Source organism: Salmo trutta, chromosome 19 (genome assembly GCF_901001165.1).
Source record: "Salmo trutta chromosome 19, fSalTru1.1, whole genome shotgun sequence".
Taxonomy (NCBI): Eukaryota; Metazoa; Chordata; class Actinopteri; order Salmoniformes; family Salmonidae; genus Salmo; species Salmo trutta.
The window spans coordinates 55,321,968-55,337,455 of record NC_042975.1 but is presented as its reverse complement, the minus strand read 5'-3'; the positions used below and the strand labels follow the sequence as shown (position 1 = coordinate 55,337,455).

At 45.1% G+C, this 15,488-nt stretch overlaps 1 protein-coding gene across 1 annotated transcript; it reads right to left on the bottom strand.

Annotated features, from left to right (window-relative positions):
* Window positions 1-3,634: 3,634 nt before the first annotated feature.
* cldn2 (claudin 2) lies at window positions 3,635-5,578 on the bottom strand. The gene has a single exon (XM_029701796.1). It carries the CDS (start codon window positions 4,786-4,788, stop codon window positions 3,952-3,954), a length of 837 nt encoding a protein of 278 aa, XP_029557656.1. The 5' UTR covers window positions 4,789-5,578; the 3' UTR covers window positions 3,635-3,951.
* Window positions 5,579-15,488: the final 9,910 nt, after the last annotated feature.

The window sequence follows — 15,488 nt, the reverse complement described above, 5'->3', positions numbered from 1 at the left end:
CTCATTCTGAGTGTCATTCCTCTGGTGGGTCACTAGATGTCCCTGTACCCCACTGCTCATTCTGAGTGGGTGTCATTCCTCTGGTGGGTCACCAGACGTCCCTGTACCTCACTGCTCATTCTGAGTGGGTGTCATTCCTCTGGTGGGTCACCAGACGTCCCTGTACCTCACTGCTCATTCTGAGTGGGTGTCATTCCTCTGGTGGGTCACCAGACGTCCCTGTACCTCACTGCTCATTCTGAGTGGGTGTCATTCCTCTGGTGGGTCACTAGACGTCCCTGTACCTCACTGCTCATTCTCAGTGGGTGTCATTCCTCTGGTGGGTCACTAGACGTCCCTGTACCCCACTGCTCATTCTGAGTGGGTGTCATTCCTCTGGTGGGTCACTAGACGTCCCTGTACCTCACTGCTCATTCTGTGTGAGTGTCATTCCTCTGGTTGGTCACTAGACGTCCCTGTACCCCACTGCTCATTCTGAGTGGGTGTCATTCCTCTGGTGGGTCACTAGACGTCCCTGTACCCCACTGCTCATTCTGAGTGGGTGTCATTCCTCTGGTTGGTCACTAGATGTCCCTGTACCTCACTGCTCATTCTGAGTGTCATTCCTCTGGTGGGTCACTAGATGTCCCTGTACCCCACTGCTCATTCTGAGTGTCATTCCTCTGGTTGGTCACCAGACGTCCCTGTACCTCACTGCTCATTCTGAGTGTGTGTCATTCCTCTGGTGGGTCACTAGACGTCCCTGTACCTCACTGCTCATTCTGAGTGTCATTCCTCTGGTTGGTCACTAGACGTCCCTGTACCCCACTGCTCATTCTGAGTGGGTGTCATTCCTCTGGTGGGTCACTAGACGTCCCTGTACCTCACTGCTCATTCTGAGTGAGTGTCATTCCTCTGGTTGGTCACTAGTCGTCCCTGTACCCCACTGCTCATTCTGAGTGGGTGTCATTCCTCTGGTGGGTCACTAGACGTCCCTGTACCCCACTGCTCATTCTGAGTGAGTGTCATTCCTCTGGTTGGTCACTAAATGTCCCTGTACCTCACTGCTCATTCTGAGTGTCATTCCTCTGGTGGGTCACTAGACGTCCCTGTACCCCACTGCTCATTCTGAGTGGGTGTCATTCCTCTGGTGGGTCACCAGACGTCCCTGTACCCCACTGCTCATTCTGAGTGGGTGTCATTCCTCTGGTGGGTCACCAGACGTCCCTGTACCCCACTGCTCATTCTGAGTGGGTGTCAGTCCTCTGGTGGGTCACCAGATGTCCCTATACCCCACTGCTCATTCTGAGTGAGTGTCATTCCTCTGGTGGGTCACTAGACGTCCCTGTTCCCCACTGCTCATTCTGAGTGGTTTTGCCTTGCACTCACTGACCTGTTTGCCATTATCTGCCTTTGGAACCTGTTTTGGAACTGTAGATGGCAGAGTAGCCACTTCTCTCCTTTCCCACAGAGCAAGGAACCTTTTTCTTCTCATGTTGAAATGATAATGGTCAGATAAGGTACATATATGACTAGTAGTCCTGACTGGTAGGCCATTTTTAAAACTCAGTGAAAAGATAAGCTTGGTGTTCCACCCCGTGATTTAAGTGAAGTTCGTACACAAAATGATCAAGTAGGATGATCAACTAACAGTCCCAGGGACACAGTTTGAATGGAGCGGGAATAAACTGAAATACATACTGTATGTATGGAGAGAATGTGTGTTAGGTTGTGTTTGTTTTTCCCACCAGCAGAAGTGTGTGTTAAACCGTGCACAATACTGCTCAATCAAGGTTAAAGTCCAAGGGTGTCAGTTTACAGCAGTCTTTTTAGAGGTCGTTTTAGGGGTCATTAAACCCCACATACAGTTACGTTGCTTTCCCACCAATACAAGGAAACAGCGGTCTTGTCTGTCTACTGTATACCTGTGGACAACAGCCAAAGTGACCTGTTTTCAAATCATCTGTCAAATCACCTCAACCTCCCCAAGTACCTCACTCCTGTCACCAACACCGAAACTAACTACCAATCGATTAGAGGGGAGTTTGTCTTTGTTGCTTGTTTTGGGTTTATTTGCGCCCATCTTTCCTTCTTGTTTGTCTTTCATCATCGTTCATGGCTCATCTGTTTTGGAATGGGATGGGACATAAGGGTCCCTCTACAACAGAGATGCAGTAGATAACATTCAGGTTAATAAGCCGTCCTTGGGCTTCATCTGTAATAAACTGAAAATGACTGACGGTTCTAATGAAGATCAAAATATATTTTATTTAGTTAAATCACTTGCTTTTTTCTTTACTATTTTGACTGCAAAATATCCTTGGAAAATAGAAGTTCTGTTTAGAAAGTGTTGAAATTATTTGTAAACAGGTCTTAATATGAAAAAACGATGAAAAAACAAAACAATCAGTAGTGTTAAATCACATGAAACAGAAGAAAGCATTTCAACTTTCACATGAATGGTTATCAATCAAAAGAAACATGTAGAGGAGATTAGCTAACATAGTAATTGATAATGAACATTTGTCAATGATTTTAATTCACAAGAGTCTGTGGTGGGGAGGGGGGGTTCTACTAAGCTAACATATGGAATTGTTTTAAGATGGTCATACCAAGGATCATTTATTATTTGATTTTGAATTTTAGGACCCATTTAGGTATAAAAACATATTTATTTTATATATTTTTTTATGAAACATTAAATTTGGCTTTACTGCTATTAGCCCATAGAAATGCATTGAATAACAGATTCATACATGGAAAAACAGAAAAAATATCAAAAGGACGTTTGTTTTAAAGTGTCTGTCCTGTATCTGAGAGATATAAGACAGATCAGGAAATGATTATACATATGTATATTTTTTTGCAATATTTAACACATTTTCTGGAGCACTAAGCTACCATTACATACTTCCATTCATTTTTTCAACTGCTACCGGGCTACCTTCAGACGAGGCTTGTGTGGGTCGTAGAGAAAAAAAATAGAGGGGTCATATTAGTGTGCAGCCCAAACTGTTGGGACGCTACACACAGAAGTTGGCAGATTGGCGGTACCGACTTCAGACGAGTCCCAAGACGCTTGTTTGGTGTTGTAGAGCAAAACGGAGAACAGCATTGTGTTTGTGAGAGTCACTACATATGTTTTCGTTAGAACACTGATTTTCGGGATGTCTCATGGTCTGACAACCACCGCTGTAGTTCGGCCACCTTCCACTGCAGATGAGGAAGGTCGACATCGGCGGATGTGCTGGATTGACACACAGTCCATGCAGATATCTCTAGCTTAAACAGACGGATTTTGATGGGGATTTTTTTATTATGCCCATTTCGATTTCCGCGTGGCTGTGGACATCGACTCTAGGGTGAAAAGGCATAAAAGTGTGTCCTAAAAACCTATTTGGTTGAGTGATACAGTATCGCTGTTGGTGGACCTTACTGAAGAGGCTGGCACAGCCTGCAGTGCGAGGTCACTGGGGTACATTAGCTGTGTGTGATTACTGAGTGTGTGTTTACTTTCAAGAGACCTTATCTCCAGATGGCGCAAACACTTCAGAGTAATCACATCAAGACAGATGTTACTGCAATAAATCCATTTTCAATAGTAAATCTATCATATATATATATATATATATATATATATATATATATATATATATATATATATATATATATATATATATATATATAATAAAACTATCAAAAGATCTATAAAACATGCTCAGTTCGTTCAGTCACTACAGTACTGTATGCATGGTCAAGCACTTCAAGTCTCTCTGAGTTCCATTGTGAGGAGCAAAAGTCTTCATATACAGTAGTGTGGCACTAAATGTCCCCTGATCAGTTAATTGTAAATGATAACACAGTCAGTTACCTTAGCACGTTGTTGGGGTGGTCATTCTCTGCACCACATACTGTATAGAAGAGACAGCGTGATGTGTGTGTGTGTGAATGTTAACATTGGCCTGAACACGATCAGACGTACCCGGTGACATCGTAGCCCACCGCAGGGTTGCGACGTGGGTCTTTCTTGGCCCCCTGGGCGGGGGTGCTGGACTGGGTAGTAGTGCTGGTGTGACTCCTTGCCAGGGTCGCTGCCTTGGTGGCAGCGTTCACCCCCATCTGTAGCGTTGGGTTCCTATACGTCTGTGAGCTGGTCCTGGCCCTCCCAGTGGCTACCCCCATGCCCGGGGCTGGGTAGGGGTACCCTCCACCGTGCCTCCTCCCTCCACGGCGCCCCCCATCCGCCTTCTCACAGCAGGAGACACACAGCAGCCCCCCGCCCAGCATGGAGAGCAGGGCGGCGGCCAGCCCCACGTACAGACAGTCCCCCAGCTCGTACTTCAGGCTGTTGGGCAGGTTGGCTTGGTAGAAGGTCTGGACAACCTCGTGGGTGGTCCACGACACCGGGATCAGAGCCAGGAACCCCGCGGTGAGGAAGAGGCCTCCCCCAGTACCGGCCACTCGGCCTTTAGCCTCGGAGCCCTCCATGCAGATGGTACACTGCATGCCCACGGTGGAGATGATGATGGCCAGGACGGAAAAGACCACGGAGACCACCATCAGGGCCCGGGAGGCCTGGAGGTCTGAGTGTAAGGCCAGCATGGAGTTGTAGGTCTCACACTGGAAGGCTCCGGTGCTCTGGTAGACACACTCCATCCAGAGGCCCTTCATATTGGTCACGCTAGTGATGATGTTGGGCCCGATGTGGGCAGATGTCCGCCAGTGGGGAAGCACTGTGGACACCAGGGTACCCAGCATGCCTAGCAGACCCATGATGAAGCCCATCAGTTCTAGAGCAGCTGACGCCATGGCTGTGGTGGACTGATGATGATAATGATATACCTTCTTGCTGCTGTTTCAGTTAACTCCAGCTCTCCGTCCTTTTAACTCATACACTCTCACTGGTCCTCCTTCCCCACACTAACACACACACTGCACTCTCTTCTACTACAAACACGATTGCTATTACGGTACTGTTGCCTGTTACAATCCTCTAAGCTCGCTGCTCTCTCTTTGACTGTAACTTGCCATAGAACCAGTTCCAATCCTGTGGTAACTCCTTACTCACACCCAGTCTCTCTCTCTCTCTCTCTCTCTCTCTCTCTCTGACACACACTGGTTAGCAAAGACTGACCTACCGACTGACTGGTGACTTGATTGAATCCATGTTCCTCACCATAACACTCGGTAGCCACTCTTCAAACCCTCCAGATGGAGTGTTACACTCTCAATGATGTTCTCTCTCTCTCAATGATGTTCTCTCTCTCAATTCTTGTTCTACTCTAGTCTCAATCCTGACTTTTGTCTTTTTTCCCTCTCTTTCCTCCACTCTCTACTGCTCAGTATATTGCACCTCTCTCTTTGTGTTTGTGAACCCACAATCAAACTAACCTATCAGGTCCTTCACCTCTCCATGTACACAGACACTGGCATCCCCATTGGCACAGTGGGTTAAACATTCATTCAGCAATCAGTCATCTCTTTCCCAAAACAGACCTTTGGTACACGGTTCTGGCTACAACAAGGCCAGCTGATGGACAGGCCAGGCTAAAGAGAGCAGCATCTCTCCTGTATCTTCGCCAAACACTTCTATGGAACTGAGGGTAAACGAGGGAAATAAATATTAAGAAAGGGAGATCAAATTTAGCAATATTGAAAACTAAAACCCTAAAACAAATCCCATAGCTGTAATGTTACATTATTGATTGAAACAACATCACTCTCTCTCACACACACGTACCGTCACAAAACCCCTGCGTCTGGCTGAGAGATGGTAATGTTATTCCTTAATGGAGACAGACAAGTGTGTGTTCATACTAGGCCTAAGTGTGTATGAGACCTGACGCTCTGCTCCTAATCTGTATTAATCTGTGCTCACATGTCACCAACAGCATAATGGGATTAGCATGTAATCCAGCCACTCTTTCAGTGGAGCAGATAGAGAGAGTTTGGGGGAGAGAGGGAGGGAGAGGTCCAAGGTCCAAATGCACCAGAAACACAACATGATTATTAAGAGCAGTCTATATGGGCATACTGTACCAACCATAGAATTGGAATGAATGGGCCTTCTGGCCATTCTACTGTCAATGTTTGTCTATGGAGATTGCATGGCTGTGTGCTCGATTTTATACATCTGTCAGCATCGGGTGTGGCTGAAATAGCCGAATCCACTAATTTGAAGGGGTGTCCACATACTTTGTATATATAGTGTATGTAACACTTAAGAGTGTGATTTTTACACTAGGTCAGTGTTAAAGGATTTACACTAGGTCTACCATTCAAAAGTCTGCAGACAGTAATTTCAAAGCAAAGCATTTACTATGCAACATTACAATAAGCAGAGTAGAAAAGAATTATAGCACATGCTATCCATTCAACAATTCCAAAGCAGCTGTACTATTAAATAATTGTTTAACTGTGAAAGGTTTTGTCTAAATGTTTTTTACATCCAAGATAAGTGGCCCAATCCAAAATCATCCCCTAAACCCTATGTTCTATGCACTTGTGGAGATCTGAGAGGAATTGACAGGTGCATCAACTGGTATAGCTTGACCTTGCCCCACTAGGTGGAATTTACACCATATTGTGTATACCAATCAAATTCTCTCAGATCTCCACAAGTGCATAAGGTTTAGGGGATGATTTTGGATTGCCTCAGTGAGGCTTCATTACAGCCGGCTGCCTTGAGTGGAATTGAAGGTAAAAAAAATAACAAAAAATGTGTTGTAGTCTTCTACAGGTAAAATAAAGTGCACAGGATATTATACAAAATATCCTGTAACAAACATAATGCATTTTGGACAACTAACATTTCTTTGGTATCACTTCATTTGAATACTCTCCAAAGGAGATGGTTTGTAGATGTTCAATAACTGTCAACATTTCAACTAACCCTCCATTAACCCTAACCCTTATCCTAACTCTAAATTTAATGCTTACCCTAACCTTAACCCATATCTAGGGTTGCAAAGGGTCAGAAACTTTCCGGTAAATTTCCGGAATTATTCCGGAAATTTTCCATGGGAAGTTATGCCCGGGAATTTGGGGAATTTTGCATAAATTCATCAAAAAAGTTAGTTTATAACAGTGAGCCTTTTTTTGTGGAATACACATAAGGCAATTCTAGGTCTTGTGGCATATTTTGGTTCAACTATCCCCAATTCAATGGAATTGCCACCCTCTGCATGCACAGTGCATTCTTCTATAACATGTGCAGTGCACTCTTCCATCACATGTACAGCTGATTCTCAAGATCTTGCACACTAATGAGATGCTATTGAGCCCACTCTACTACACTGTCTGAGCCAAGGACTACATGCTTTCTGGTAAGTTTTGATTACAATACTGGGTGGGGGTAAGATATTTTATATCTGTACATCGAATTGTATTTGTTATTTTTTGACCATTCTTTTTCTAATCTTTACAGGAAAATGCCACGGGCACTATCTGATGTGTGGAGACATTTCACTGCAGGTAATGTAGAAGGAAAAACTGTGTACATTTGCAAATACTGTGCCAAATCATATGGAAGAATGCAACAAAGATGCAGAATCATCTGGCCAAGTGCATAAAGTTCCCTCAGCGCTCACAACAAGCAACCTCTGGCAAAAGTCCCTCTACTTCTATTTGAGGTGAAAATGATGAATCAGACACCTTATTGATAGCAACAGCTCATAGTTCTCCTGGAATCAGATGTTTTTTGACTCAATGGAGGAACATAGTCAGAGAAATGCTGATGAATGTCTTGCTCGAGCTGTGCATGTAACTGGTTCACTCTCTGATATTCACAGGCAATGTGTATTGGAAGAGATTTCTGAATGTTCTTCGCCTAGGGTACACCCCTCCAACCAGACATGCTTTATCTACTTATTTGCTGGATACAGAGTTCAACAGAGTTCAAGTGAAGGTCAAGCAAATCATAGAGAAAGCAGACTGTATTGCAATCATCTCTGATGGGTGGTCGAATGTTCGTGGGCATGGAATAATTAACTACATCATCTCCACCCCTCAACCAGTATTCTACAAGAGCACAGACACAAGGGACAACAGACACACCGGTCTCCACATTGCAGATGAGCTGAAGGCAGTCATCAATGACCTTGGACCACAGAAGGTATTTGCACTGGTGACAGACAATGCTGTGAACATGAAGGCTGCTTGGCCTAAAGTGGAGGAGTCCTACCCTCACATCACACCCATTGGCTATGCTGCTCATGCATTGAATCTGCTCCTCAAGGACATCATGGCACTGAAAACAATGGACACACTCTATTAGAGAGCCAAGGAAATGGTTAGGTGTGTGAAGGGTCATCAAGTTATAGCAGCAATCTACCTCACCAAGCAAAGTGAGAAGAATAAGAGCACCACATTGAAGCTGCCCAGCAACACCCATTGGGGTGGTGTTGTCATCATGTTTGACAGTCTCCTGAAGGGGAAGGAGTCTCTCCAATAAATGGCCATATCACAGTTTGCCGATATGGACAGTCCCATCAAGAGGATCCTCCTGGATGATGTATTTTGGGAGAGAGTGGTAAGCAGCCTGAAACTCCTGAAACCTATAGCAGTAGCCATTGCACGGATTGAGGGAGACAATGCAATCCTGTCTGATGTTCAGACTCTGCTTGCAGATCTGTACTGCCCTGCCCACTTCACTGTTGCTCCAAGCAGAGGAAACTGCAGTTCTGAAATACATCAAAAAGCATGAAGACTGCCTGAATCCCATACATGTCGCAGCGTACATGTTGGACCCCAAGTATGCTGGCAAGAGCATTCTGTCTGGTGCAGAGATCAACAAGGCCTATGGTGTCATCACTACCATGTCTCGCCACCTTGGCCTGGATGAGGGCAAGGTTCTTGGCAGTCTGGCAAAGTACACTTCCAAGCAAGGGCTTTGGGATGGAGATGCAATATGGCAGTGGTGCCAACATATCTCATCAGCCACCTGGTGAAAGGGACTTTGTGGATCTGAGGCTCTTTCCCCTGTTGCCTCCATCATCCTCCAAATCCCACCAACATCAGCCGCCTCAGAGCGCAACTGGTCCTTGTTTGGGAACACACAAACCAAAGCACACAACAGGCTGACCAATACAAGGGTTGAAAAATTGGTGGCAATCCGGGCAAATAGTTTAGTTTCTAGACTATCATTTTACAGATGTATGTTGAATATGTTTTTGGGAGATTGATAAAGGAATTTATATGTTTAAAGTAAGGGAAGACCTGCCTGAAATGGAAAAAAATGAATGGGAACATATTGGCACCGTACGAAACATATACACGATGTACAATACCACTCATTTGGATGCCGTTTCATTCAAAACATATTGCAAATGTCATATGGCAAATGCCAAGTGTCACACAGTAAAAATCCAATAGATGGCGAGCGCGCTCCACTGTGAATTTTCTTATTGCAAATGTAACACAAGTCAAGACCAAAGAGTAAAATTTTGAAAATGTGATTTTTTTTCGAAAACGTATCACCCCCTTAAAAAAGTGCTTTCTGGACCGTTTTTCAAAATACTTTCGATTTTCTTGTCAATTATACATGTATAAGAACTGTATGAACATACTTTTGTCATATTTTATTGTCATAATAAAAAAAAATGTATTGTCCATAAGGCACATGTTTTGTCCATTTGCAATATGATTTCATAGGAAGTCAAAAGTCGAAGTCAAAGTCACTTTTTTTCTTTTTTTTGCCAAATGCCATAAGAAATGTCCAAATGCAATATGAAAGTATTGAATGTGCCAAATCAGGATGTTTTGTCCATTTGCCATGTACAATCATGGGAAGTCTGTTTCCAAACCCAAAAGTCAGTGAACCATGTCCAAATGGCATCTATACTGCCCAAATGATATATAGCCCTATGTTAAGCCATGAATCAACCTAGATGTTTTATTTGTCATGTATGATGAGGGAGAAGTGGGACTGTTGTTTTTTAACGATTTTTTTGAAAAACGTCCAAAATGACCGGGGCGCCCCCTATTGGATGGGCACGGGTGGGGGTGCTCTCTACCCAACCATAGACCCCTTTCTCCCCCCTAAAGGCATTAAAATAAATTTTAAAAATGTGCTTCTGATAACCCATTCCAATCACCAGGTGCACGGCTGTCCATTTGCAATATGTTTCAATGGGCATTTACCATCACGAATTTGACATGCTCAAAAATACTGCAAAAAAACAAGGACATTTCTAAGTGACCCCAAACTTTTGAACGATAGTGTACATACAAATACGTACATACATACAGTACCAGTCAAGTTTGGACACGTACTCAATCCACGGTTTTTCTTTATTTTCACTATTTTCTACATTGTAGAATAATAGTGAAGACCTCAAAACTAGTAAATAACACATATGGAATCATGTAGTAACCCAAAAATTGTTAAACAAATCAAAATATATTTTATATTTGAGATTCTTCAATGTAGACATCCTTTGCCTTGATGACAGCTTCACACACTTTTGGCATTCCCTTAACCAGCTGCATGAGGTAGTCACCTGGAATGTATTTCAATTAACAGGTGTGCCTTGTTAAAAGTTAATTTGAGGAAGTCTTTCCTTCTTAATGCCATTGAGCTAATCAGTTGTGTTGTGACAAGGTAGGGGTGGTGTACAGAAGATATCCCTATTTGGTAAAAGACCAAGTCCATATTATGGCAAGAACCGCTCAAATAAGCAAAGAGAAACGACAGTGCATCATTACTTTAAGACATGAAGGTCAGTCAATGCAGAACATTTCAAGAACTTTGAAACTTTCTTCAAGTGCAGTTGCAAAAACCATGGTCAAATTGCTGAAAAGAAACCACTACTAAAGGACACCAATAAGAATAAGAGACTTGGGGTGCACGTGATGCCGCGGAGCTGAGCAGACGTTGACAAACCGAGCTCTTCAAAGTTATTCCATTATTACCTAAATAACAACGTTGAAACAATATTCTAACATTGGCTGATAAATTGTCAAGTACTTACCTTCCTGAAGAGCCATGGACCTCCGGCTGAGAAGGACGACCAAAACGTTGTTGATTCCCAAGATAACGATAACACTACAGCTAGCAAGATTAGCATTAGCCCTCATAACTCAGACAACAGTTCCAGACTGTTGTTCTCAGCAGCCTCTTCTGAGCCTGCCGACATGCTTGCTACTCTCCTCCGGGAAATTCAAGATGGTAACAAAGGTCTTTCTCTGAAAATTGACAAGAAATTGTCTGAACTCTTCTTCCATTGATGACCTTAAATCGTCCTTGAATGATCTCCTTTTGAGAACAACTGAGGCTGAGTTGCACATTAGCACAGTTGAAGATACCATCACTCGGCATGACCAGGTTCTGATACAACTGCAGAAGGACAACGCCTACCTCAAAAACAAGGTAGACCAGATGGAGAACTAGAGCAGATGTAGCAATATTCGTGTGGTGGGATCGAAAGAGGACAGCGAGGGCCGTGACCTGGTCCATTTCTTCACTCAATGGATCCCGGATGTCCTAGGCATAATCAACTTCACCAAGCCGTTGGAATTCGAATGCGCCCACAGAACATCAGCACCGAAACCCCGGCCAGATGAGCCCCCACGGGCCGTCTTGATCAGGTTCCTCTGTTTCCAGGACAGAGAGAAGATACTGCAGCTCGCAAGAGCCAAAGGGGAAATCACCATCGATGGTAAGAGGGTCAGCCTTTTCCCGGATATGAGCGCGGATCTCGCCAGACGTCCAAGCAGTTACATTTACATTACATTTAAGTCATTTAGCAGACACTCTTATCTAGAGCGACTTACAAATTGGTGCATTCACCTTATGATATCCAGTGGAACAACCACTTTACAATAGTGCATCTAAATCTTTTAAGGGGGGGGGTTAGAAGGATTACTTTATCCTATCCCAGGTATTCCTTAAAGAGGTGGGGTTTCAGGTGTCTCCGGAAGGTGGTGATTGACTCCGCTGTCCTGGCGTCGTGAGGGAGCTTGTTCCACCATTGGGGTGCCAGAGCAGCGAACAGTTTGGACTGGGCTGAGCGGGAACCGTGCTTCCTCAGAGGTAGGGGGGCCAGCAGGCCAGAGGTGGATGAATGCAGTGCCCTTGTTTGGGTGTAGGGCCTGATCAGAGCCTGAAGGTATGGAGGTGCCGTTCCCCTCACAGCTCCGTAGGCAAGCACCATGGTCTTGTAGCGGATGCGAGCTTCAACTGGAAGCCAGTGGAGAGAGCGGAGGAGAGGGGTGACGTGAGAGAACTTGGGAAGGTTGAACACCAGACGGGCTGCGGCGTTCTGGATGAGTTGTAGGGGTTTAATGGCACAGGCAGGGAGCCCAGCCAACAGCGAGTTGCAGTAATCCAGACGGGAGATGACAAGTGCCTGGATTAGGACCTGCGTCGCTTCCTGTGTGAGGCAGGGTCGTACTCTGCGAATGTTGTAGAGCATGAACCTACAGGATCGGGTCACCACCTTGATGTTAGTGGAGAACGACAGGGTGTTGTCCAGGATCACGCCAAGGTTCTTAGCACTCTGGGAGGAGGACACAAGGGAGTTGTCAACCGTGATGGCGAGATCATGGAACGGGCAGTCCTTCCCCGGGAGGAAGAGCAGCTCCGTCTTGCCGAGGTTCAGCTTGAGGTGGTGATCCGTCATCCACACTGATATGTCTGCCAGACATGCAGAGATGCGATTCGCCGCCTGGTTATCAGAAGGGGGAAAGGAGAAGATTAATTGTGTGTCGTCTGCATAGCAATGATAGGAGAGACCATGTGAGGATATGACAGAGCCAAGTGACTTGGTGTATAGCGAGAATAGGAGAGGGCCTAGAACAGAGCCCTGGGGGACACCAGTGGTGAGAGCGCGTGGTGCGGAGACAGATTCTCGCCACGCCACCTGGTAGGAGCGACCTGTCAGGTAGGATGCAATCCAAGCGTGGGCCGCGCCGGAGATGCCCAACTCGGAGAGGGTGGAGAGGAGGATCTGATGGTTCACAGTATCAAAGGCAGCAGATAGGTCTAGAAGGATGAGAGCAGAGGAGAGAGAGTTAGCTTTAGCAGTGCGGAGAGCCTCCGTGACACAGAGAAGAGCAGTCTCAGTTGAATGCCCAGTCTTGAAACCTGACTGATTAGGATCAAGAAGGTCATTCTGAGAGAGATAGCAGGAGAGCTGGCCAAGGACGGCACGTTCAAGAGTTTTGGAGAGAAAAGAAAGAAGGGATACTGGTCTGTAGTTGTTGACATGGGAGGGATCGAGTGTAGGTTTTTTCAGAAGGGGTGCAACTCTCGCTCTCTTGAAGACGGAAGGGACGTAGCCAGCGGTCAAGGATGAGTTGATGAGCGAGGTGAGGTAGGGGAGAAGGTCTCCGGAAATGGTCTGGAGAAGAGAGGAGGGGATAGGGTCAAGTGGGCAGGTTGTTGGGCGGCCGGCCGTCACAAGACGTGAGATTTCATCTGGAGAGAGAGGGGAGAAAGAGGTCAAAGCACAGGGTAGGGCAGTGTGAGCAGGACCAGCAGTGTCGTTTGACTTAGCAAACGAGGATCGGATATCGTCACCCTTCTTTTCAAAATGGTTGACGAAGTCATCCGCAGAGAGGGAGGAGGGGGGGGAGGGGGAGGAGGATTCAGGAGGGAGGAGAAGGTAGCAAAGAGCTTCCTAGGGTTAGAGGCAGATGCTTGGAATTTAGAGTGGTAGAAAGTGGCTTTAGCAGCAGAGACAGAAGAGGAGAATGTAGAGAGGAGGGAGTGAAAGGATGCCAGGTCCGCATGGAGGCGAGTTTTCCTCCATTTCCGGTCGGCTGCCCGGAGCCCTGTTCTGTGAGCTCGCAGTGAGTCGTCGAGCCACGGAGCAGGAGGGGAGGACCGAGCCGGCCTGGAGGATAGGGGACAGAGAAAATCAAAGAATGCAGAAAGGGAGGAGAGGAGGGTTGAGGAGGCAGAATCAGGAGATAGGTTGGAGAAGGTTTGAGCAGAGGGAAGAGATGATAGGATGGAAGAGGAGAGAGTAGCGGGAGAGAGAGACCAGCCGCCAAAGCACCGAAGGAGAAGAACATCACCGGCTACCTCATTCACCCTGCGCGGATTAAAGTTCAGTACAATGGCCGAAGCCATCTCTTTGACACACCGGGAGAAGTGTTCACTTTTCTCAAAGAACTGAACCACGTCTGAATCAGGATGGTCTCTCTGGGGGATAAAATGCAGTTTGTTTGTTTTTTCTTATCCATGCTGTCCTGGGACTGAACTGTTGATATCTTCTTGGAATTTGGATCCGTTTACCCCGCTATCCAGTCGCTATAATTGATTTGTACATTTTCAACTAACCGTTTTTTTCCCGGGGTGAGTTCTATTACATTTACAAGAGAGTATATTTTGGTTTAGTCAATATCCACTGGGCGAAGCAAATTAGTGGGCTTAGGCCCACTGCTTTCCCCCCCATTTATGTTTCTCCTCTCCTGAAAAGTGACTCAAGCAGCCCTTACCGTGGGCAGTAAATATTCAGCCATAAATGTCTATTCATAACATTTGTTTTCAACTTAGAGAGCTCGCAGGTTTTAGTTTACGCCAAGGTTTAGCTAGTAAGAGCAAGATGGAAAGCGAGCAACAACGTATCTCTACAAGTGTATTCATGTTTGATTGTTGGGATTGTGGTTTTAGTCTGACAATCGGCGTGGGTGGGGTTTCTGTTTTTTTTCTATGTTTAATGTAATTTCCTTCCTAAAGAGACACAGGTCACTTCTGTGTTCAAACTAAAGTTGGAACAGTAACTGACTATTTACATATGAGGAATTCCCATTTGGTTGTATATTTGAAACCCAACCCATGCTTAATCCACTAATATATGTCACATTCAACGTAAAAGGTCTTAACAGTCCAATTAAAAGGAAAAGAGTCTATACATACCTTAAGAAATTAAAGGCTGACATTGTGTTTCTACAAGAAACACATCTTACAGCCAGTGAACAATAGAAATTGAAGAGGGAATGGGTAGGACAAGTTTTTGCGTCCTCTTTTAACTCCAAAGCAAGAGGAACTGCAGTTTGATAATTGGACACATCCCCTTCTGCGTCAACAACACCATCTCTGATCCCTCAGGCTGGTTTGTTTTGGTGCAGGGGAATACGTTTTCAGAGTCTTGGACCCTATTGAATATTTATGCTCCTAACTTCGATGACCATATATTTATTCAGAATGTCTTCCTTCAGGCTGCTCAAGCACCACCAGGATGGCTACTGGCTGGAGGAGATTTACATTTTTGTTTAGATACAGTTCTTGATAGGTCCTCTGATAAACCCTCCCTTCTTACCAAAGCTGGCAAGCTCACCATGGCCTTCATGAAAGATCTTAATTTGCTAGACATCTGGAGACAGATGAACCCACAGGATAGGGACTTCTCTTTTTATTCACACCCACACAAAACAGACACACGCATAGATAACTTTTTACTATCGACCCAACTGTTTCATAGTGTTAGATATTGAGTATCTCCCCAGATTGCTTAGTGACCATTTTCCTCTGGTATTATCAATCTCCATTCCTACCAAGGTAA

Excerpts from the sequence above, each read along its gene's own strand:
- cldn2 (XM_029701796.1), bottom strand. The coding sequence starts at position 4,788 with ATGGCGTCAGCTGCTCTAGAACTGATGGGCTTCATCATGGGTCTGCTA.